General features: G+C 42.6%; 1 protein-coding gene across 1 annotated transcript; it reads left to right on the forward strand.

The window, feature by feature from the left end:
• Positions 1–8392: 8392 nt before the first annotated feature.
• Positions 8393–23332, forward strand: S100A10 (S100 calcium binding protein A10). The gene is made up of 3 exons (XM_021005539.2): positions 8393–8498; positions 18612–18764; positions 22901–23332. Exons 2-3 carry the CDS (start codon positions 18633–18635, stop codon positions 23060–23062), a joined length of 294 nt encoding a protein of 97 aa, XP_020861198.1. The 5' UTR covers positions 8393–8498; positions 18612–18632; the 3' UTR covers positions 23063–23332.
• Positions 23333–24278: the final 946 nt, after the last annotated feature.

The following is a 24278-nucleotide window of genomic DNA, read 5'->3' on the forward strand; positions in this document are numbered from 1 at the left end:
TCTCATCCATGTCATGCCTGCTAAGGGTGGGTATCCCATAGAGCTCTGTCTTGGCCTCTCTTCTCTTCTCTTTCTATACTATTTCATTTGGTGTCATATCTACATTCTCAAATCTGCTTATCTAGCCCTAACCCCTCCACTGACCTCCAGGTGTATATCCAACTATCTGTAGGACATCTTGAACTTGATATCCCATAGACACCTTAAATGCAACATGTCCAAAACAGAACTCATTACTTTTTTCCCCAAACCCTCCCCTCTTCCTAACTTTCCTATTACTATTTAAGTTACCACCATAATTCCAGTCATCCAGACTCCTAACCTAGGTGTCATCCTTGACTACCCTACTCTCTCTCGCCCCCCTCTCCATATCCAATATGTTGCAAAGATCTATTTTATCTCAGACACTGCTCCTACCCTTGTTGTTTCATTTCAGTTGTGTCCAACTTTACGTGACCCTATTTAGGGTTTTCTTGGCAAAGACACTGGAGTGGTTTGCCATTTCCTTCTCCAGCGCATTTGACAGATGAGGAGACTGAAACAGATAGGGTTGAGTGATTTGCCCAGATACCTAGCTTCAGATACCTACTAGCTGTGTGACTCTGGGCAAGTCACTTCACCCTGTTGCCCTCAGTTTCATCTGTATAGTGAACTAGAGAAGGAAATGGAAAACCACTTGAGTATCTTCGCCAAGAAAATTCCAAATGGGGTTGGGGCAACTAGGTGGTGCAGTGGATAGAGCACCGGCCCTGAAGTCAGGAGTACCTGAGTTCAAATCCAGCCTCAGATCAAACACTTGACACTTACTAGATGCATGACCCTGGGCAAGTCATTTAACCCCAACTGCCTAAAAAACAAAACAAAACTCTGAATGGGGACATGAAGAATCAGACGTGACTGAATAACAACAACTTCTCAAGGCTCCCTAAAAGCGTCTCACTTCCAGTAGCAGTCAGGATGATGTACTTTCTCCAGCTCCCAGATGATTTTGATTTCTTCTGCTAGTTTTCTATAGTTCAAAAAGCTTTTCATTCCACATAGCTTGGACATTATAAGTATCTGGTATGGCCACAACTATTAAAAACACTGTTTTTAAATTTTTATGAATTAGTATGTTTTGTTGTTGTTATTTCCAATGTACAACCTCTACGTAAAATTAAGTCTCTTTATAGCTCCTACTCAGTCCATAAGATTGATTGTAAGCCTGGGTTGTATGGCTGGCACAATTCAATTTGTCTCAATTCATTTATTAATCACCTACTATGGGCAGAGCTCTACTGGAGGCATTAAGATATAGAGAGTTTAGACAAGACCCAGCCTCTGCCCTGATGGAGCTTATGGTCTAGTAAGGGGATAAGACACCACCACAAATAACTATAAAACATGGTATTACAATATAAATACTGACTTCCATAGTCCTCCAGGCATAGGACCTCATTGAACATTTGCTGACAAAGACAGGAACACCTAGGCTAAGTATCTGAGAGTCACACCCTGACATGATGTGTGATATGGGTATTAGGAAGATTAGTCCCCTCCAAGGAATGGCAGGATGCCATTGAAAACTAGCTTCTTAGCCTCCTTTGCTTTCTGTTCTAACGTAAGACTGAACTTAGGGAAATATTTGAAGCAAAGGACAGACTCATAAACATCCAGTTTTCAAAGAGGAATCCTCATGAGTGAAGTCAGCATCACTGCTGCAGAGAGGGAATAGAAGGGAGTGCTGAAATCCAAGCAAGACTTTGCTGGCAACAGTCAAGATTAATCACGTGCTGCTACCTCTAGGATATTCCCTGAGTCTGTTCATTCCTTTCTGATCACTCATTTCTTCGGGATGTCCCTTAAGAGAGAAGTTATGTAGGAAAGAAAGCCCCAGGAATTAGGGCTGGGCCGTTTTCCACCAGTACTTACTTGCCTGCAATTTCTGAAGATTCCTGAAGCACAACTAAAATAAACATCTGCCCAAGTACCTTTATGCTGAGGATTATAAGGGCCAGACTGACCTTCCTAATGCACATTTCTGGCTGTATCACATCATGTCACTCCAATTCACTGCTCAGAGACCCGTGATGGCTCCCCGGAGCCCATAGAATCAAGTCCAAACTCAGTCTGGCATTCAAAGCCCTCCAGGATCTCATTTCTCCTACCTTGCGACCTTGAGGGAGGTCATACTGCTGCTCCGAGCCTCTGTTTCCTCACCTGTAAAATCAGGGGGTTGAACTAGATCAATGATCATATATTTAGGGCCAGATGAGATCTTAGAGATCATCTAGTCAAGCCAATCCCTTCTATGGCACCTACTATATACCAGGCTGTGCTAACCACTTTTTTTTTTACAAATATTATCTCAAATATTTTATAAATATTATTCGATTTTACAGGGGAAGAAACTGAGGCCCTAGAAAGCTAAATTCCTGGCCCAAGGTCACACAGATAGTAAGTGGATTAAACCCAGGTCTTCTGACTCCAGATCTAATTCTTTTCCCCCTACACCATGACCTCTGTAACCTGTGACTTCCAATCTACCTTACCAGTCTTGTCACATGACTCCCCTCTACTTACCCTATTGTCTAGGCAAACTCAGATGCTTGTTGTCCCTTCTATATGACCATATTCTCCTGTTTCTGCCTTTGCTTGTGTTGTCCCCTAGGTCTTCTCTCCTTACTATCCCCTTCCATCAGTGTTTATCTAATTGTGACTCATGCTTTAAAGTCAGTGGTATGATGGTAAATGTTTAACAACCTCTCCCCCAAAAGAAATTTGTGTGCAAGGGGCAGCTAGGTGGCATAGTGGATAGAGCACTGGCCCTGGAGTTAGGAGAACCTCAGTTCAAGTCTGGCCTCAGACACATAACACTCACTAGCTGTGTGATTCTGGGCAAGTCACTTAACCCCAATTGCCTCACCAAAACAAAAAAATTTGTGTGCAGGATACACTTTTAAGTTTAAACGTTTTCTCCAACACTTTCTTAAGTCTAGATAATCAGCAAAACAATAAATCAAGCCCTGATTGGTAGGGCTGCCTAGTTTCCAAGGTATAAAATGCTTATACTAAAAATTTAACAGTCGGCTCTTGCTAGTGTATTCAAACTGACTCCAGCATGCCCCTGTTTAAAACTTATTTGAAGTGCCTCCTTAATTATTAGAATTATGGGGATTCAGAACTAGAAGGGACTTCAAGATCAACTAATCCAACTTCATCATGTACAGGTGAAGAAATTGAGGCTAAATGACTTGCTTGAGGCATTTGGGTATTAAGTAGCAGGTTTAGAGAATGAGTAAGTAGCCAGATGACACAGTGGATAGAGTACTGGGCCTGAAATTAGGAAGACTCATCTTCTTGAATTCAAACCTGTCCTCAGACACTTAATAGCTGTGTGACCCTGGGCAAATCACTTAACCCTCTTCAGTTTCCACATCTATCAAAGGAGCAGGAGAAGAAAATGACAAACCACTCCAGTGTCTTGCCAAGAAAACCCCAAATGGAGTCACAACGCGTCAGATATGACTGAAAAACGACTGAACAATTGGAGAAAGGAAGTTTCACATTCATGCCAGCACTTTTTGTCTTAGCAAAGAATTGAAAACAAACATCAGTTGGGGAACGGCTAAACAAATTGTGATATGGGAATATGTTATAAGAAACACAAGACTGTACGCAGTGTTTTGCACAGTCTGCACTTAATGAATGTCTATCACATTGAATTGGATTCAGCAGGGAGTAGCAATGGACTTTCGAAGATGGTAGAGGAGATCAAATAATAGCCTATATTCATCAACTTGCCTTCAATCAACAAATATTTACTTACTTCAACATGCAAAACTATGTACTACGCGCTGTGAACAGCCCAATGCCAGGGTTAGAGGGAACCTCAGAGGTCATTTCATTCAACCCCTATCTGAACCATAAATGCCTATAATGTCTCAGGTAAGTGGTCACCCAACAAAGACATAGTTCCCGTTCTCAAGAAATGTCTAATCTAGGTTGCCCGAGCTCATGGTCCCAGTAAAAATCACCTTGGGGAAAGAAACCTGGGAATAAAGATTTTCTGCATCAGGGAAACAGGTCAGAAAATACTGCTGTGTCCAATTATCCTTCTTATCACCAGGAGGAGTGACTAGAATACCTCAGAAGAGGAGCAATTAGGTTTCCCAGCCAGCCTCTTCTCAGTCCCTCTTTCAAAGATTTCCAGTCTGATAGCTTATCAGCACTTTGAAGTGACTTTATCTGAAACCATTGGCACTAGGAGTCATGATGGTGACACCATATGTGGGTCCACGGACATTTCCCAGGAATAAATGGAGCTGCATTCTTTAGAAAGCCTCCATGCAACCTGTCAAGCCTTGAATACTGACAACAAAATCAGTGCACCTTGACCCGGTATGGTGTAACCATGACCAAGAACCTTTGCTGCTATAATCACCATCAGTGCTGTTACTCACAAGGACTGACACCAAAATTTCCTGAAGGTCAAGGCAGTGAGACTCTGGCATTTTCTGTAGAAAGTATTTGAGATGAGTATTTGAGATAAGAATGAGATTTGTTGACCTTGTTAGACAAGTCATGTTAACATTTCCCGGTTACAGTTTCATAAAATGAACATCATTAGTCTTCGTGATCTCTATGCTCTAAAACTATGAGGCTATAATCTGACTAGTGGCAGCTGGATGGCACAATGGATAGAGTGCTAAGCCTGGAGTCAGGATGACTCATCTTCCTGAGTTTAAATCCAGACATTTACTAGCTATGTGACCCTGGGCAAATCACTTAACCCCAGTTGCCTCAGTTTCCTCATCTGTAAAATGAGCTGGAGAAGGAAATGGCAAACTGTTCCAGGATCTTTGCCAAGAAAATCCCAAATGGGGTCACAAAGAGTTAGACATTACTGAAAAAGAACGTAACCAAAAACGATCTGACTATAAATCAAAAATAATTAAATTTACCAAAATTGATGTAGTGTCCTCTGTATGAGGCTATCTGGCAGAGTGGACTTGGAATTAGAAGACCTGGAAAGTGAAAATAGTGACATTTCCAAGAGTTAACATTGCATAGAGGATAAAGAGCTGGTCTCAGAGTCAGGAAGACTTGGGTTCAAATATTACCGCTGAGATCTAATGGCTACTGATTAAGTAGCCCCCAGACAAATCTTTAAGACTGAAAGTTGAAGAGAAGATATAAATATGCATCGGTAGCAGAAATTCCTCAACAGGACCTCCCTGTACTATAAGCAATGAAATCAGAGGTGTAGCCAAAAAATAAGAGGGCTGTTGTTGGGAAAGGGTCTGCTTAGTTAGACCTTCAAGCGCTATAAAAATGCTAGCTATTATTATTATTATTCTTTATTAAGGCACTGAAGATAGACTCTGTCCCCAGGGGACATGTAGCATCTACACAAATGAGCTTAATAGAAGGTACGACATGATAGGGAGAAAGAAGAAATCATAAGATCTTAGACCGGGAACTGGAAGAGGCCTTAGTAATTCCTCCAGCCTCCTTATTCTACAGCTGTAAGAACTGAAATCCATAAAGGTTAAGGAATCATCCAGAATCACACAAGCAGCAAGTGACAGAATGGATATTTGAACTCAGACCTTTGAACTCTAAGCTCATCACTCTTCAGAACATCATGCTCTATCATGAGAGAGGAGACTTAGCTGGGAGAATCAAGAAAGATTTAGTGCTTCCTTCAAGACTCAGCTCAAATCTCACCTTCTTCAATAAGTTTTTTGTACTCTCCCACACTCCCAGTACCTTCCCTCTGAGACATCCTCTGATTTACTCTGACTATATCTTATATAGGGGCAGCTGGGTAGCGAAGTAGACAGAATGGAAGATAGAGTAGATAGTCATCTTCCCGAGTTCAAATCTGGCCTCAGATACTTACTAGCTGTGTGTGACCCCGGGCAAGTCATTTCACTCTATTGGCCTCAGTTTCCTCATCTGTCAAATGACCTGGAGAAAGAAATGCCAAACTATTCCAGTGTCTTTGCCAAGAAAACCCCCAATGGGATCACAAAGAGTTGGACACAACTAATACAACTCAGCAACAACAAAAATATCTTCTACGTATGCAGCTGTATGTACATTCTAATTCTAAGCTCTTTGAGAACAGAGATTATGTTTCCCTTTCGTCGTTTGGCCAGAACTTAGCAAAGTGCCTGGCAACATAGTACGCCTTACTAAATCCATCTTGTTGTTTTTCATGGAGTAGGGGTTCCCAAGCTGAGACTTAGAAGAAGAGAAAGATTTCAAGGGGAAGAAAAGAAAAGGCCCTATACCGATTTCAATACTTCAACGGTGCTGGGAGGGCTCTTCCCAATGGTGCAAATTGAAACCCATCCACACCTTGTCCTTTGTAACTTTAATCCATGTGTTCACATAAATTCATCAAACATCCCAGGGGTCTTCCTCCCCACCTTTTCTTTTTTTTTTTCCTCCTCCCCATCTCTTCTTGACATCATGTGGCTACTGGGCGACATATGGGCTACTTGTGTGCTATCCTTCACTGCCTACATATGACTAGACTGATTGATTACTTTGTGTGAGTAATTTGTAGTACATGGCAGCCTCTGCTGTGCTTACTGCCACCATTTTTCTTTTCATTGCCTTTTGGGGAACCTGTAATTTTGATTCCTTGGAAATGTTGGTTACTGTGTGAGTTTCAGAATATTGGTATTGCAGTATGGAATTGTGCATCAGGGAGAAGTCTGAGATCGCTAAAAGCACTATGTGATTTCCCAAGTTCAATACCAGCCTCTCTCCCCACTCCCTAGTAAACCCACTGCTTAATGAATTGAATTCAATGCAATCACCTCTCTTTTTCCTATTCAGGTATGGGCTAGACTATTGTCCATTCACACTGTCTGTCCAGGATACAAGTACTAATGGAGCAGCTTTATGGGCTGTCTGTCCAACTACTCTATAGTCTGGACAACAGACATTCGAAGTCCACATAGTAGGCCCTTAACAAATACTTACTGAATTGTTTATTGAATCTAGCTTATTCCAGGCCAAAACCAGAACAAGATCAGGGAATATAGCTAGTGATCCTTTCTAAGGAGATTTTAAAACTCACATTTTTAAAGTATCTATTAAAACTCAAGTTAAGACATCAGCCAATGTAGAAAATTAAACCAACAGTAAAGAAATGGTAAGTCTCCCATTAGGCAAAACACATGTAATGTGTAAGTCAACCAGAGGAAGTAAAAGAAAAAAAAAACTTCAACGCAATCTAGCAATTATTTTATTTATTTTTTTAATACTTGTTTTTAGTTTTCAGCATTCACTTCTACAAGATTTTGAGTTTTTAAATTTTCTCCCCCTCTCTCTCTTCCCCCCTCCTCAAGACAGCCTGCAATCTGATATAGGCTCTACTTATATATTCACATTAAGCATATTTTCACATTAGTCATGATGTAAAGAAGAATTAGAACTAATGGGAGGAACCACGAGAAAGAAGAAATAAAACAAAACAAAAGGAGAGCAAAGAGTATGCCTCCATCTGCATTTCATCTTCCATGGAGCTGCACACAGACTCCGTGGTTCTTTTTCTGGATGTGGATAGCATTAGTAATTATTTTATTAAGTGCTTACACTGTGCTAGGCCCTGGGGATGCAAAGACAAGACAAAAGCAGTTCCTGCCTTCAGGGAGTTTACATTCTCCCTTAACAGCCTCGAGTCACTTTTGCCCCCTTCAGAATCTCTTCTCTGGCTCCCTCTTTAGCCTCTTAAAAGGTTAAGGAAGTAAAATAAGGTGGGCTGCATTCCTTCCTCTCCCTTAAGAGTAATGAGGAAAGCCTCCCCTACGCGGCGACACCCCAGCCAGGCAGGAGCCTCGATTGGCTTTACGATTGTCTTAGCGTACCTTCTTGGCAACCCAAATCTTAACGAGCTCCCAGCTCCCAGACGGTTCCACCTTCTCCCAGCGGAAGCAGCTTGGAAGACAAGTCTTGCAGAAAACAATTGCTAGATCAGGATAATACCAGGGTGCCTGTTAAAATTGGCTCTGCGCCAAATGGCCCAGCCCACAGACTGCTGGATGCTTTTGTTTCCACCATCATCTACACACTCGCAGAGCGCGAGAGTACACGCCCCTACCTCCCCCCACGTCCCTGCCTCCCCCCATTTCCACACACACCCTACACTCTAAAAGTAAATCAAGTGGGAAGTGCGCTGTTCTTGTTCAGGGATGTCCTGAAGCTTTCCAAGGGGAAGCACATTCCTGCCTAGAGAACACACGCGTGCACACTACTGGAGGAGGGAGGGGACTAGAAAAAGTTAAAACCTGGGCCCTAGAGGTGGGAGGACGGACAGAAAAAGGAGGGAGGGGGAAAGGGGTGGGGCAAGAGGAGGCACTGTGCAATCAAAGCCTACTCCAGTCTCCCCTGCCCAGCCCCCTGATCCTCCCTCTCCCCCACCCACCCCTAGAAACTCTAAGGCTAATAGTGCTTGCTGCAGTCTTCTTTCGTCCCGCTCAGCTGCTGCTTGCTTAGGCAAGGTGAGTTCCTCTCTCTGGGTCTCTATCTCTCTTGTGGTTATTTTGGCCGCTTTGTCGCTTCCTCCCACCAAGGTGCAGATGGAGGGAGGCACGAGCTAAATCCAGCAGCCTCTGGGGGGACCGGCAGAGCCGGCTGAGCTACTCCAGGACCCCCAGGGCTAAAGAGCGCTCACTCGCCGCTCCTCCTGTCTGGAGCTCCCACCCCCGCCTGCAGACAGGCTGCTCAGGACCAGTCCCGAGATCGGGCTGCGCTTCCCAGCGAGGTTAGGGTTTGAGGGTATCCTGACCAGGAGGCGCCCGAAGCCACTTGCGGGAAGCTGTGCACTCAGGAACCGCTGTTCCCGAATGACTGTGACCACACCCAGGGGCGAGCCGTGGCGCACCCCTTCCCGAGCCAGGGCTAAGTGGGTGCTAGGCAGGGCAGGAGGTGCGGCGCGGGAAGGGAGGGTGTCAGGGCACCTGGGACACCTGGGGGCTGGACTGCTGAGAATATGCCTGCAAGGATCCGGGCCGGAGCAGTGCCCCAAGATCTCTGGAGGAACAAAGGCTTCCGACTGACGTTAAGCTGCCTTCCTTCTCCTCTCTAACAGCACCCTGCTCCCCGCCTCCATCTCCCATTCTCTCTCTGCTTTTTGCTGTCCTGCTGTCTATTTACATTCTCCAGTCGCTCTACCCCTTACCCTGGCTGATCCTCTACACGCTGGGAGCCATCTTTCTGGCAGTCAGCCTTCAGCCAAGGGTGGCCAAACTCTGGCCTGGTGTTCCTCCAACATTTAGTCCCAGTAACGTGCCAGGTGAGGCTGCCTTAGGAAATCCTCCCAGGAATAGGCAGGCGTGACCTTTGCCTACCAATTCGGGCAGAGAAGGTAGGACATTGAGCTGAATTTAATGTGGGTCACTCCCTGGGGTACTAGAACGCAGCTAGCTGGGTCACCGCCTGGCTTCCCGCTCTGGATTTGCACTCCGGAGGCGTTTTCTCTTTCCTAGATGCTTTGGGCTGGGTTTCCTGTTGTTTGTACGCTTGACTAGAAGGTGGCTGGCTGACCCTTTCCCAGAGGGGAGGAAGGGAGACAAGAAAAAGGAAAATGAGAGAAGAGGAGAGGGAGGGGGGAAGATAAAAGAGATGGGACAGGAATCAAAAACAATCTTCAAACCACCTTCAGAGCTGTTTGTAGAGTAAGAGGAAGCTACAACTAAAAGCATTTCTTCTCCCCAGGGGAAACAAAAAATAAAGTTTCAATTTCACCCTGACCAGGTTAGAAAGTTAAATGTGAGAGAAGGGTAAAGAAAAATTACCTAAATTCCTAAATGTGAAGTTGATTTTGCCCAGTGGGAAGGAGACAAATAGACCCTAACACGCAACTTCACTGAGTCATATGGGTATCATTAACTATAATAACCTAAAGGAATAGGGAGGGGGTGATAACTCCAGACCTTATTTATTACTGCACTATCTAAATTTTAATTAGGCAGCTGGGGGAGTGAACAGCCACCTTGGGGGTATGGGAGTAGAAGGAACAGTTGGCCTATTTGGGGTTGTGAGAAGAAAAGTGGAGGAAAGAGATGGGAAGGGGGGCTAGATTCAGAGTGCTTTGGAATGAGTGGCCCTTATCACCTCACTCTTCACTCTGGGCCTAATGGCTTCCAGGGGCATATGTGAAGCACACGTTGTTACTGGATTCACCTAGTGGTGGAAGAAAGGCTGAGTGATTCAGCAGCCAGCATCGTGTGGGTGTGGCCCTGGATCCCCACAGGTCTCTCTGATAGTTAAGGCAGAACAGTCCCTAAAGGAAAAGGGAAATTGCAATTTTAGAGGGCATTCCCCAAGAGGAAGTCAGTGAATGCCAAATTTGAACAGTGATTTGAAAGAAGGTCGGTTTGCTTGAATGGGGGCTTTGTAGTTGAGGACAGTGACAAAACAGATAGAGATCATGGCAGGGCTGCTAGGTTATCTTTCATTCATTCATCTGGCATCTACTTAGTGAGTAGTTACTGTATTAGGGACTGTGCTGGATGGGGAAGAATATAGTTCCTGCCCTCACTTGTATCTAGTGTAGTGTTTCGTAACTGATTTTGCATCATGGACCCCTTTGGCAGTTTGGCAAAGCCTTTTGGACCTCCTTTTCAGAATAATGCTTTTAAATACATACAAAGGAAACAAATTCTATTATAATATAGTTTCAGTATTTTTTAAACATGCTTATGATACCCAGGTCTAGTGGGAGGTACACATACAAAAATGAATGTCAAGTCAGCAGCAGCATGGTATGATGGAAAGATTGTTGATTTGGTGTTTCATTCCAAGCCTTGCCCTGTGTCCCTTCAGACAAATCACTCAACTTCTCCGGAAAGCGTTGTTGGGCCAGATGACCCATAAGGTCCCCTCCATATAAGCTAGGATCCTATTAAAGAGTAGTATGTAATTGGCATGTAAGAGAGAAATAAAGACCCTTAGGGGTGCAGAGGAGGGAGAGATGACTTCTAATCTAGGAAAATAGGGGAAGGAAGACTTCCTGAAGGGGAGGAATTGGAGTTTGGCTTTGAAACATGGCTAAGATCTTAGCAGGCAATGATGAGGAGAGAGTATTCCAGGAGCAAAGGGCACATATGTGTGTGAAAACACTAGGTAAGTTTGGGGAACCAGAGGAGTCTGGCTTTATAACTACTTGTCGGAGAGATACACTGTCAGATACTTTTTCTGCTTAGAAAAGAGGCCAGTGGTGGCCGCGGATTTATTTTCCCTGCAGCTTGAATTTCAATCTTTAAATGCAAGACTCGGTATCCTGGGCTTGGGGGTGAGGCCACGCCCATGGAAACACTGGCAGTAATAACCTGATCTTTGCCTCCAACGTGTTTCAGCAAATTGCGAAAGATACATACTACTGTGGGTGGGGGAGAGGAATGAGTTCATAATTCATTTCAGATTTCTTCCTCAGCCCCACCCCTGCAAACTGCTATCCAATTTTTATCCTCTTCTAAGAAATAGATACTTTTCATTTGCAAGAAGCCAGTTTCTTACGGCATAAATCTGCAGTGTATAGATGTCTTCGGGGGAAGGTCTGAGATTAGCCCTGATAGCCGGCTGGAGTGAGCTAATATATATTTGGGCAAGAGAAATCCTATTAGATGATATTTTTTGCGGGATGTTTCAATTAATGAGGCAACCTCTTGCCAACTATCTTGTATGGTCTCTCAAACCCTGGGTTGGGTGGGGCTGAGATTGGGTGTGCCCTTGCTCAGCTAAAAAAAAAAAAAGGCAGCTCTCTTAGAGTACACTTGGATCCCGAGTGAACACAGTCCCATTGTTTCCATGGTATTCTGCATATGTTAGCATTTTGAGCTCAGTGAAATGCCAGGGTATTCAATGATATATACCATAGGCCATAGCCACCCCTCTAACAAAGGTTTCCCAGTACTTAACATCCCTTTGCTAAGTAGCTCCCACCTGTCAGCCCCTAAGTAGATTGAATATCAGAGGATGGTAGGAATCAGAATGCAGATACATAACATCTTTGGAGAAATACGTAGGCTGATGAATAACTGATATTTTTTATTTAGCTTAAAAAGCATCTGAATAAATTCCTCTTATTGAAATTTCCACTTAAGCATTTCCTCTGATTTCCTTTTCAGATGTTTCCTCTGCTGCTTAAGGTTTTGACAACCTGCTTTGTGCAGAGGGGCAGGAGGTAGATTGTACTCAGACTAACAAAAATCAACCCAATTTTTCTGAACCCCTAATAGGCCTCCCTGTTAAAGACCAAACTCTAGAATTCCTTCTAGTTTCAGCTCTGGAACCATTACTTTATGACTTCCCGATGGCAAAAGCAAGAAAACCTCAAACATGTTAAATGGCTCTTTGTTTTTGCTGAAAGTTTTCACTGAAATGTTGCCAACCTCAGGCTGGGCTGGGTGGGCTACAGGAAAAGAGGGACAGATGAGATGAAAAATGGTGATGTTCATATGACTTTGATTTAAAATTAGATCCTTAAGAAGGGCCCAAAGTTTTTTGGGTTGGTTTTGGTTTTGGGGGGGGGGTTGTATTTTCGTTTTGTTTTTGTTTTGAACTTTTCAGAAGTACCTTCCAAAAGAAGCCCCCAGTACCTTTTAATTCCCAATTTCCAAGAAGTAGGCGCTCATCCATTTCATTTGCATGAAAGGAATATATTAAATATAGTAATGATAACCTAAAAAGAAAAATACTCAGGACTGTGCCCCTCCTGGAGCTCACAGTCTAAGAGAGACAGGGTTGGCTACAACAAATGATATCCAAGGATCTGGGTTAGTATCCTGGTTATTAGCTGTGTGACCTTGGTCAAGTCACTTCTCTTTTCCATGGCCTCACTTTCCTCACCATTAAAAAGAGGAGGGTGAACAAGATCATCTCTGAGACTTCTTCCAGCTCCAGATATATAGAACAGACTGGCGACAGCAACCAAGGAACATTAAACAGATGCAGAATGGACAGTAGACATACAAAGGTTATAATTAATGCAAACAATGAATCCTCTGAAGTGTTCTCAAGCATTGAAATTCTCAGCATTTGAGGTTATAATCATGTAAAATATGGTCTTTGTTCCAGCCCAGTGGAAATATGCTCTGTGAATATGACCATTTCCTGGGTAGGGAGTCATTATTCCCACTCATTGGGACCTAACTCTATAGAACAGAGGAGTTGAACATATATGGATTCCTATAAAGGTTAAAAAAAAAGTCCTCAAGGAGAAAGAACTGTGAGAAAATTTAAAGCGAGTGGAAAAACAAGATTAAAAGGAGGAAAAAGTCATATCAAGGGTCTAATCAGACCTGTTTTGCAGGATTCATATTTTCCTTCATTTCTGGAATGTGTTTTCTCTGCCTGCCATCCTAGGGCCCTTCCTTTCCCAGACCCTCCCTTCTGTTACATCTGGTTCAAGATAGTTATGGTACCTTAAGCTCCATCTAGTGGTCTTCCTCATTTCCCAGTCTTGACTAAGGGGCTTATTATACATGCTCCTTTCCTCTTGGGTTCTGTAGCAACATTTTAAGAGGCCCTTTTAGATTTGGAGCCAGAAGCTCTGGGTTCAAATCCTAGCCTTTCTGCTGTGTCACTTAATCTCTCTGGGGCCTCAGTTTCCTCCTCTGAAAAATAAGAAGACAAGCTGATGAGCCCAGGCTGGCACAGTGGAAAGAGGGCTGGATTAAGAATCAACCACACTTTTAAACTCAAAAGCATATGGAAGTGATTGTTGATAAATCAAAATAAATTAATAAGAAATAAATAAAAGAATCAACTGCACTATGAATCCTGGCTCAGCTGTTTACTATGTGTGTGATGTTGGACAAGTCACAGGATATTCTGGGGCCTCAGTGTCCTAATTTGTAAAATGGAAATGGAGTGAGCTTCCTTCAAATTCCATACTTCTAAGCCACTCGAGGGCCCTTCTTCAATTCCTGTGACCTTTTTCTATCAGCTGCCCTTAGAGTCTGCTTCTGGGTAGGCTTTGAGTTTTCAATATGAGATGGAGGAGCCCCACCCTATCTTCCATCCAGAGTAGCTCAGCCTGGGAGGATGGCTGTTCAAATGGAGACAGAAGGCTCACTTGTGACCTCTGAAGTGCTGCCACCAAACTGAGCAGAATTGGAAAGGGTCAGTTTGCCTGAGCCCCGCCCAAATGGAAAGGTTTTAATCAAGCTGATTCAGACTTTGCAGCTGCCAGAGAGGGAAGCAAGGGGGCCCCCAGCAAGAACTGCAACATTTTGGTGATTCATCCACTAGTCAGGAGGGCAGCTTAAGGCACAAATTTCCTCCACTTCTTTATTGGTTTTGGAGTTGGCCAACCCCCTTCTAAATAACACAATTCCCCAACTGTAGTCCTTAGTCAACTCCCACTGAAGTCAGGGTGAATGATTGTATTCAAAATGCAGGCCTTTTGTCTCAAGAGTTCTTTTTTCATTTCATCACCATAAATCTGACTTTTCTGCTTTTTCATATGAGGCGGGGGAAGGGAAAGCAATCTGCAAATTGCTAAAATCTCAATGCATTTGCTGAATTAAAAAGCTACAGGAAAGAAGATGGGCAAATTCTACTTCAAATATTTACTTGGCTCTGTGACAAAGTCACTTTCACCGCTCTGTGCCTCAATTTCCCTTAAAATCCCTTCCAGCTCTAAACCTATGCTACTATAAGCAAGATGCAATGGTCTAGTGTCAAAGTCTATCAATGAACTGAATTTAATTAAGAACCTATTATGTGCCAGGCACTGTGCTAAGTGCTTCAGATACAATGAAAGACAAAATATTCCCTGTTCTCAAGGAGCTCAGTCTCAAGAGGGAAGAACCCCTTACAGAGCCAGAGTTCAGATTGTGGATCTGCCACTTCGTGTGACCTTAGATGAGTCACTTCTCTCATAGAGATCAATTTCCTCTTCTTTAGAATGAGGGAGTCACCATAAATCCGTGAAAAGAGGACTTAAGAGCCCTCATGACAAGCCAGGTTATGTCAGATCTCTTCCATCTTAGAAAAGACATTCATACGGTCACATTATTTCAAAGACCACAGCAACCACAAATAAATCCTTTCTACAATATAACTGACTAGTAGCCATCCAGTCTCTGCCGGAAGATCTCCAATAAGGGAGCGCACCACCTCAGAAGGCAACTTGGAACAGCTCTGATTGGTAGAAAGTTATTTTTCCTCCCTACCACCAGGCCTCAGTTTGTTTCCTTGCAACTTCTTCCCCTTGTTCCTGATTCTACTTACCCTCTGGGACCAAATGAAATGATTACAATCCCTCTTCCATCTAACAGCCCTTGGAAAGCTTGAATTTAGTTACTGTGTTCCCCTTCTGTTCCCCAGGCCAAACATTCCCATTTTATTGGATCATGGGTCTAGAGCTCCAAGGAACCTTCAGAAACCATTTTCTCTAACCGCTTCTTTTTACAGATTAGGCAACTGAGGCCCAAGAAGGTTAAGTGACATGTCCAAGGTCACCCATACCAATAATATGCCATAACTAAAAAGTGAACCTCTGGAAACAAAGTTTACAGAAAGCTGCACCTGCAGAAAAGTCAAACAGGGTTAATTTATGTACTACTTTATGGAGAACATTTTCCAAAGAAAGTATTTTGCCATATCTCATATGAATAAATGGGTGGCAACATTGAGTTCATCTTTGTGGTGCAGTCTTCATGATCTTGCTGAAGCAACAGAGGTGGAATGATATCCCAAGGCCTCTGACTCCAGAGTCAGTGCTCTTTCCTCTATACCATTTATTTAAGCCAAGTCATCTATGGCATGATCTCAAGGCCAGCCTCACCATCCTTCACTGGAGGCTCTTCAGTTTTGCAGTGTTTTTGGAGCCCAGAACTGAACACAACTCAGAGATGACCATGTTCTCTCACTTAATGAGACCTAAAGGTTGTTTAAAAAAAAACTATTCTCTGGGAATATTCTACTTTTATCTATGATAAAGTGGAACGAGAGGAATTTATACAGTAGATTGAAATTTCTAGGAGTCTTTAGAGATTAACAGGGATGAGACAGCAGATCTGGTTTCAGGGGATGCCTAGGACTTTGAAATAAAGGGTTGTTGGGTTTTTTTTTTTAAATCTCTGTGGTATGCCTATTTCATTTCCTGAATTCAAGCTATTTTAGATTTAGGGTGGAGTAGCAGGACCTCCTCTGATAGGTGACTCATTCTCATTTTAATTCTCTTAGAGAAGACAGATGGTCAAAAGCCCTCTGGAGACTTTAACAGAGACAGAACCACTGTCACCCAAAGCAGATCCCTTCTATTAATTCAGTTGTCTCATTCTGTCCTACTCTTGGTGACCTCATTGGCATTTTCTTGGCACAGATATTGGAGTGCTCATTTTACAGATAAGGAAAGTGAGGCAAACAGAGTTATGTGACTTGCCCAGTGTCACACAGCTAGTAAGTGTGCAGCCAGATTTGAACTCAGGAAGATGAATCTTCCTATCTCTGGCCCAGTGCTCTATCTCCTGTGCCACCTGCCTGCCCTCAAAACCCCTGCCAGTACCTCTCAAGTCTAGACTCAGATGTTCTAGCTCTGGGTTGTACTCTGTCTATTTTTGAAGGATAGGAGGGAGGGTCCAGGAGAGGGATCTCCAGGATATTTCACTCCACTGTAGTTCTTACTATTCTTTCGAGTGAAGTACCTTCCTAATTAGACCTTCTTGGTTCTGGTTTATAACATTCTGGATCAAAAGGCCAAACATGGCACGCTGGCTTCTGCATCTCTCTGGGCATAAAAAAGGGGGAGGGGGGAACTGGCTGTCCTTAAGTGGAATCGATGCTCTTGTTCACCAACTTCACCTTGAGCTCTATAAAGGAGATTCTAGAAGGGATCCGTCGTTGTTGAATGTGTATCAGCTAGTTAATGCCAAGCAAAAACCACAACTTTTTGTGGTTTTTAAGTGGTCCTTTGAATGTCTTTCTTAAAACCTGCCATCTGTTCCGTATCCAGTGAATAATTTGGCAAGGAGGCTTTGGTCAATGTCTCCCTTTGTTTCTGCCAAAGCATTCTTTCTGAGTCTCAATGAGACTCCTCCTCCCCATTCATTATGCTCAACTAGTTAAAAGTCATTTCAACCCAGCATTTTAACTGTTACCATTCCTAGAAACATGTTCATTCATCTTATCCAGCAAGCATTTATTAAATGGCTATTATGTGTCAAACATTATACAAGTACTAGGAATCTAAGAACAAAATAGTCCCTGCCCTCAAGGAGCTTACATTCTACTGGGGGAATATGCTCAAAGAGTCATACTTCAGTGGATCTGTGATTATATCAATGAGGATGTTCCTTCCACTGATGCAAATTGCAACCCATCCACTCCTGCTCAACCTTGTGACTCTTTGTCCATGTGCCCCCCACCCAAGTTCACCACAGAGGACCCACCCAAATTGGCCTGCCTTCTCTTGGCTCACTAGGATTCCATTGGAACACATAGGCTGTCCTACACCCCACTCTCAGCATATGGCCAATTCATTTCTTTCCACCATCCATTCCTTTGATGCCATCCTTCATTCCTGTTCTTCCTAGCTCCTAATTTTTAATGTGTTGAAACCTTCCTCACACCTACCATACAACATGCACCCAGATAAAAATGTCAGAGTTCTTTTTCTAGTGCTACCAAAAAACGATTTCTCCTGTAGGAACTCTGATCAGCAACAATCCAGCTCAATTCCAGAGGACTGATGATGAAGCCTGTTACACCTCTCCCACAGAGAGGTGATGGACTTAGAGTTCAGACTGAGATATAAACTTTTGGGACATGGCTAATGCAGGAATTTATTTGCTTAAGTATACGTATTTATTACAAGGGTTTTGCCTTTATTTTTTTTCCCTCAGGGGATGGGAAGGAGAGGGGGACAAAATAAATTTCTATTCACTGAAAAAAAATTTAATTAAAAAAATAGTAAAGCCCGAGGGGAAAAAAACTTATCTCTTCCCACAGCATGTTAAAGTAAATGCTTACCCATAACCTACCATAGAACCTAGGCAATACAGCTGCAACTCTTTTATTTGGATAAGGCATGTTACTTCATTGTAAAATATGGAAATTTATTGTAGTAGCAAGTTACAGCCACCATATAAATAAGTGCCCAAGGATCTCAGCAAACTATAGTCATTTGCAGGCAAGTATTCCCCCCACTGCTGTTAGATATAACTAGATTACAAAGACAGGCATAAAGGGTTGAATTTTCATATCTGTTAACAGCATGGCTATGTGGGTTTTTGGTATTTTAGTCACAGATAAAAGCTTGATTAACAGACACCAAGGAATATGATGCTTTCCTTTCAGTAAATTTTTTGCCAGCTAAAGGGGGATGGGAGGGTTAGGAGACACATACAGGAAAACCAGGAAGAACACTGATCCTCCTTTTCCTAATAATTATAGTTAGACCTAGCTGAATTAGATGGGGAAATGGTGGTGGCCCATTCAGAGCTGTAAAAACACATAGTGTTTGTGTCTGACCTCATTAGAACCAGAGGTTGGTACTGTAGAGACACTTGTCTTGAGAAAAACTAGCATATAGGTTATATAGTCTTACACCTACTGGGCTTAAACCTGGAAATGAACTCTGTGTGTTGGGCATCTTTGAACAGGTTTCGGAAGACACTGCCAAGATGCCGTCTCAAATGGAACATGCCATGGAAACTATGATGTTTACATTTCATAAGTTTGCTGGAGACAAAGGCTACTTAACAAAAGAAGATCTGAGAGTTCTCATGGAAAAAGAGTTCCCCGGATTCTTGGAAGTAAGTACTGAAGAAACTTTTAAAGGATAGAAGGAAAGAGCTTAGCCTGTCTAGACTCTCATGTTTTGGGGGGGTTATTTTGGGCTAGGCAATGGAGTTAAGTGAGTTGCTCAGGGTCATACAGCTAGTAAATGGCAAGTGTCTGAGGCCGGATTTGAACTCAGGTCCTCCTGACTCCAGGGCAGGTGCTCTCTCCACTGTGCCACCTAGCTGACCTTCATGTTCTTCTTTTCCTATTCCATCACTCCCTTCTAGCAGTGACTCTGGCACAGGCCTTTCCATTCATTCAACAATGTCTTGATGAGTGCCTGATGTATGTAAGAGTAGGTGGGGGGAAGGCGGTGCAAAAAGGAAGACAGGATTCCTATCTTCAAAGGGCTTATACTCTGATAACAGTAGCAATAATAGCTGAGTTTATATAGTACTTGGAGGTTTGCAAAATGCTCTACATGTATGATCTGCTTTGGTTCTCACAAGTAGCAGTGAGGTAGGTGCAATTATGATGATGCCTATTTTACAGGTTAAGTGATTTGCCCAAGTCTACACATAGAGATAGGATTAGAACCTAGTCCTTTTCTGATATTATATCCAATATTCTTTCCACTAAAATCTGTAACACAATATGCGCTTCAGCCAATGGTATAAGAAGAATCAAAACAAATAGCATTCAAGGGTGTAGAGTCACCAAAGGGATAGTATATTGAGAGAAGGCAGTAAATGAGTGAATTGATTCACCCCATTTCTCCTCAAAATCAGGGTTGTAGTCCCCACATCCTGGCCAGACTCCACAACTTAAATTGTCCCCCTGAAATCCCTCTAAGCAGATAAGATCTTTCTTCTTTCCCCAGTTCTATAATAACGCTGAACTTCTCTTTAGTGGAAGCCAAGCTTCATTCCATAAGGAATAGCTTTTCCGTGGAAAATGGAAGACCCCTTTACCTGAAAATGCAATGAGATTAGAGAGCCATAATTTAAGATAATGGAGATTTAGAGCTGGTAGGGACTTCCTCTCTCCTGACATTTCCATAGTGCTGTTTCTTTTTTCACAGTCAGACCTGGCTTTGGGAGCTCTGTTTGGGTGGAAGTCTCTGTTCTTCAGATGTTGATTGGATCAACCTGTCTCAGGACATAAGGCTGATCAGCAGATGGAAATGAGCACAGTGAAGTATTAGAGCCTAAAGTGGGCCTTCCTTCTCTGGACCAGTCATGATCACTGGAAAAGATCATTACTGTGCTTGATGTTGAATAATTTAATAGCTTCTAAAGGATGAAAAGACAGAAAGTTAAAGGGCTCCCGGCTGCCTCTTAGCATTTGTCCCCAGGAAGTGGTACATTGGTAAAGCAGATGACTCCTCTTTTATAGGCAGAGTGAAATCATAGGGTATTTTGACTGGCATTTTGTTTAAAACAATATTCTGATTGGTCTCAGAGATTATGAAATTGCCCATTTTATTGTATCTATTATTGATTACTTGGATATTATAACAGATGTCCCCAGGCTGATGAAAATGAACATGGAATAAAGAAAACAAATCAATCCACTGATAAGCATTTATTTAGCACCTACTATATGCCTGGCTCCAAGAACAGGATGAGCATAGGGAACAGGGCTTGTGATTTCGGTAATACAGAGAACTCTTGGACAAGGAAATTCTTCTACCTGTGCAGGTTTGCACTTTCTTTACAAATTACAGTCTTAAAAAGTTGCCTAGAGCACTGACTGGTTAAGTCAAATAGTCCAGAGTCAAATAGCTAGTATGTCTCGAACACAGAGCTCGAGCCTAGGACTTCCTGACTCCCAGGCCAGCTCCCTATCCTCTTATATCAAGGCTGCCTTTCAGGACTAGAGAAAGAAAAGAATTAAAAAATGAAATTATCCTTGTCTTCAAGGAACTTACAAGCTTGAATCTATTCTCTGAACCCAAATTCCCTTCCAATCTGGCGTGGTATCTGGAGAGATGCTAGATTTGGAGTCAGGAGGACGTGGGTTCAAATCTTCCCTCAGCCACTTCCCAGCTGAGTGATACTAAGAAAATTACTTAACCTCTCTGAACCTCAGTTTCAGAATCTGTAAAATGGGGACAATCATAACAATGACCTCACAGGATAGTCACAAGGATCAAATAAGATAGTGGCAACATAGTGTTTTGCTAACCCTGAAGTGCTATATAAATATGAACTGTCATTATCCTACTTGGAAAAACCTAAGCAAATCCCTTCTGGGCCTGTTCAAGTCTAGACTCAGATTCCCAGAGATGGTCTAGATCTGGATTGCCTTTTGTGTGTAGTTTGGGGAGTGAGGAAAGAGAAAGGGAGGAGTTTTCCCTGGGGTATTTCACCTCCTTCTGGATATTGTAATATGAACTTGCTGTTTTCCTCAAGCCTAAGGCCTTCCAAATCAGTCCTTCCTGTCTCTTCAAAAGCCAGCCTGTGACAGACAGCTAGCCAAGGGCCCTCGGGCTGCCCTGTAGCCTAGGTCCTGAAAAATAAGGTGGCTTCTAACATGGAAGCTGCACAAGATAGAAAGAGACATTTGAGGCACAGATATTTACTACTAAAGGCTGACAGGTCCGGAAAGGATTTATTGACATTATGAGGTCATGATTCCAATCTACACCTTTCCCCTCCTTCCTATACTGCATGCCCTTTTGTTTCTACAAGTTGGTTCCTTACATCATCTAAATCTCACCCACCAGTCTCTGCCCGAAACGAGAAAGTGCGAGCGTGGCCAGAATTTGTGAAACTTCTCCCCAAAAGCAGTCAGCTTCTCAGAGAGATGGAGGCAGACATCAGACTTCATTTCGTTGCTCAGGGTTTGAGATTCAGGCTCTTGAGGGGAAAAAAAGCCACATCTTTGACTTTCTGGATTTCTCAATGAAAGTCAGAAACACTCAGCAAATCAACTAAGGGTTTTAGGAAAATGTGGGGAACACTTGTTTCCATATACGCTCAAGTGAAATTCAATACAATTTCGTTAGTGTTTCTGTGGAAAGTCTAGAGCAGGAATCTTCACGCCTCTTTTGTATCATGGACCCCCTCTGGCAGTCTGACAAAGCCTGTGAACCCCTTTTCACAATCATGTTTTTAAATGTATAACATAAAGTGCATTGGATTTAAAAGAAAAGTTATTGAAATACAGTTAGCAGAATATTTGTTAAAAGTTCTTGGATGTCAGGATTAAGAAGCCCGATCCAGAGGCTTCCATAGTTAATGATGAAACCCCATGAGATCATAGCATCAAAGATCTTGAGCTGAAAGGTGTCTTTCAAGACCAACATCCCCATTTGATAAATGAGGGAACTGAGTCACAAAGAGGTTTAAGTGACTTGCCCAGGATCACAAGAAGTAGCAATTGTCAGAGTTAGGAGTCAAACCCAGGTCCTCTGACTCCATAGCTAGGATTCTTTCCCCAGCTCCATGACAATGCCCACATGTAACACTTTGAACTGATAGCAAACTACAGAAAAAAGCAAACAAATCACCATGAAACCAGGAAGCACAAAGTGCTGCCTTTCTAACCTCTGCCAGAGGTCGTCTTTTTACAGGGGAAGAAACTGAGGCCCAGAGAGGTGAAACAGTTTGCCTGAGACTACACAGATAGGAAGTAGCAAAATTAAGATTTAACCCAGGTTCTCTAACTGCAAACTGAGCCCTCTTTTCTTTTTTTTAATATAAAAAAGATATAAATAAAAATTTATTTAAAAAAAAAAAGAATATTATAGTCACAACCTGTTAAGGAGAGAAGAAAAATTTATTGTAAAAAAAATGCAGTTATACAAAATGAATTCCTCCTATGGCCATACATAAAAATGCCTCATTCTGGACCCCACATCCATCTCCTCCCTATAATGGGTGGCATGTTTCACCATGAATCCTCTGGCATCGTGAATGACCATTCCATTGATCACAGTTCTTACAGCTTTCAAAGTTGTTTTTCTAACCCTCTTTCCACTCCACCCTTTCTACTCTTTCCTTCTGTAAACTAGTTGACCTTTATAGGTTCTTTGAAAAGTGAGGATCCAAAAATTCAGGCACTTTCTCTTTAATGGGCAGCTATACAGATTTAATAGCTAAGTCCCTCAGTCTGATAATTGATTCATATGCTTTTGCTTCTTGTGATTCTTTTTTTTTTCCAGAACCAGAAAGACCCTTTAGCTGTAGACAAGATTATGAAAGACCTGGACCAGTGCCGAGATGGAAAAGTGGTCTTCCAGAGCTTCTTTTCACTAATTGCCGGGCTGACCATCGCATGTAATGACTATTTTGTCGTACACATGAAGCAGAAGGGGAAAAAATGAACCCAAGCCAAGGAAATCCCCCTGATCCTTATGCATTGCAGTATTCTGAGTGGCCATTTTCAAGATATCCCCATATAGCTTCCCCTAGGATGAGGCAGTTGCATGAGCAGACCCAGGCCCTTAGAATGTACAAACGAACTCCAGGCTTACAATTTGACAGCTAGGGAAAGAAAATATAAATATATGTCAGATAAGCTTTTGATTTTTTTTATATTATATGCACCCTCTACCCCACAATAAAAAAAAACGCCATCCTTTTTTAATGTCTAATTTGGGTCAGCTTGTTTCTTCAGAAATTTTGTTTTGCTCCCTTACTCATCCCACAGAGCTCAGAGAGGCGTTTTGCCCTTGGCTCATTTCCCATCCACCCCTGGCCAGCTGGCTTGAGCGATGCTCTGTCACCATATTCCACAGAAGAAGGGTGAGTTATTTTTCCAAGTTCTGCCTGATTGCTCAGCAACAGAATGGAGCCTGCAGCTATGTCCATACCAATCACCCAGGGAATAGGGAACATCCCTACACAGGGGGATCCCAAATGTTAGGCTCATGAATGTAGCCTACCCTAGTTAGATGGAAAAAAACCTCAAAACGTGCCCTTCAATCCTGCTTTTTATAAGCGTGCCTGAGAGACACTTGGTTGTACTTTTCATACCAAACAATATCAATTGAAAATATATACAGTACCTCAAAGTTTATACGTGTTATAAATAATTAACATCTACATAGAACTTCTAGGTTTATGAAGCACTCATTTGATCCTCATAACCCTGTGAGATAGCTTCTATTATGATCTTCATTTTACGGTTTGAGAAACCGAGGCTGAGTGAGTATGAAGTGCCTTAACCAATTTCATATAGCAGGTAGGAATAAGGCAGAATGTAAACTCAGGTCTTCCTGACTATAAGTCCCACACTGTATTCCCTGTGCCACCTAGCTGCCTCTGTGCTATCTAATTAGATTTTTAAAAACCATTTGAGGCATTATTCTCATTTTACAGAGCAGGAAGCTGAGGCCCCAAGAGGTTAAACAACTCCCTATGATTATATAGGCAGCTAGGTGGCACAGTGGATAGACTAGATCAGTGGGCTTGGAATCAGGAAGACTCATCTTCATGACACAAGCTGTATGGCTCTGTTTGCCTCAGTTTTCTCATCTATAAAATGAGTTGAAGAAGAAAATGACAAGCCATTCCAGCATCTCTGCCAAGAAAACTCCA

The sequence above is a fragment of the Phascolarctos cinereus genome, unplaced genomic scaffold, assembly GCF_003287225.1.
Source record: "Phascolarctos cinereus isolate Bilbo 61053 unplaced genomic scaffold, phaCin_HiC Scaffold_5;HRSCAF=322, whole genome shotgun sequence".
Classification (NCBI taxonomy): domain Eukaryota; kingdom Metazoa; phylum Chordata; class Mammalia; order Diprotodontia; family Phascolarctidae; genus Phascolarctos; species Phascolarctos cinereus.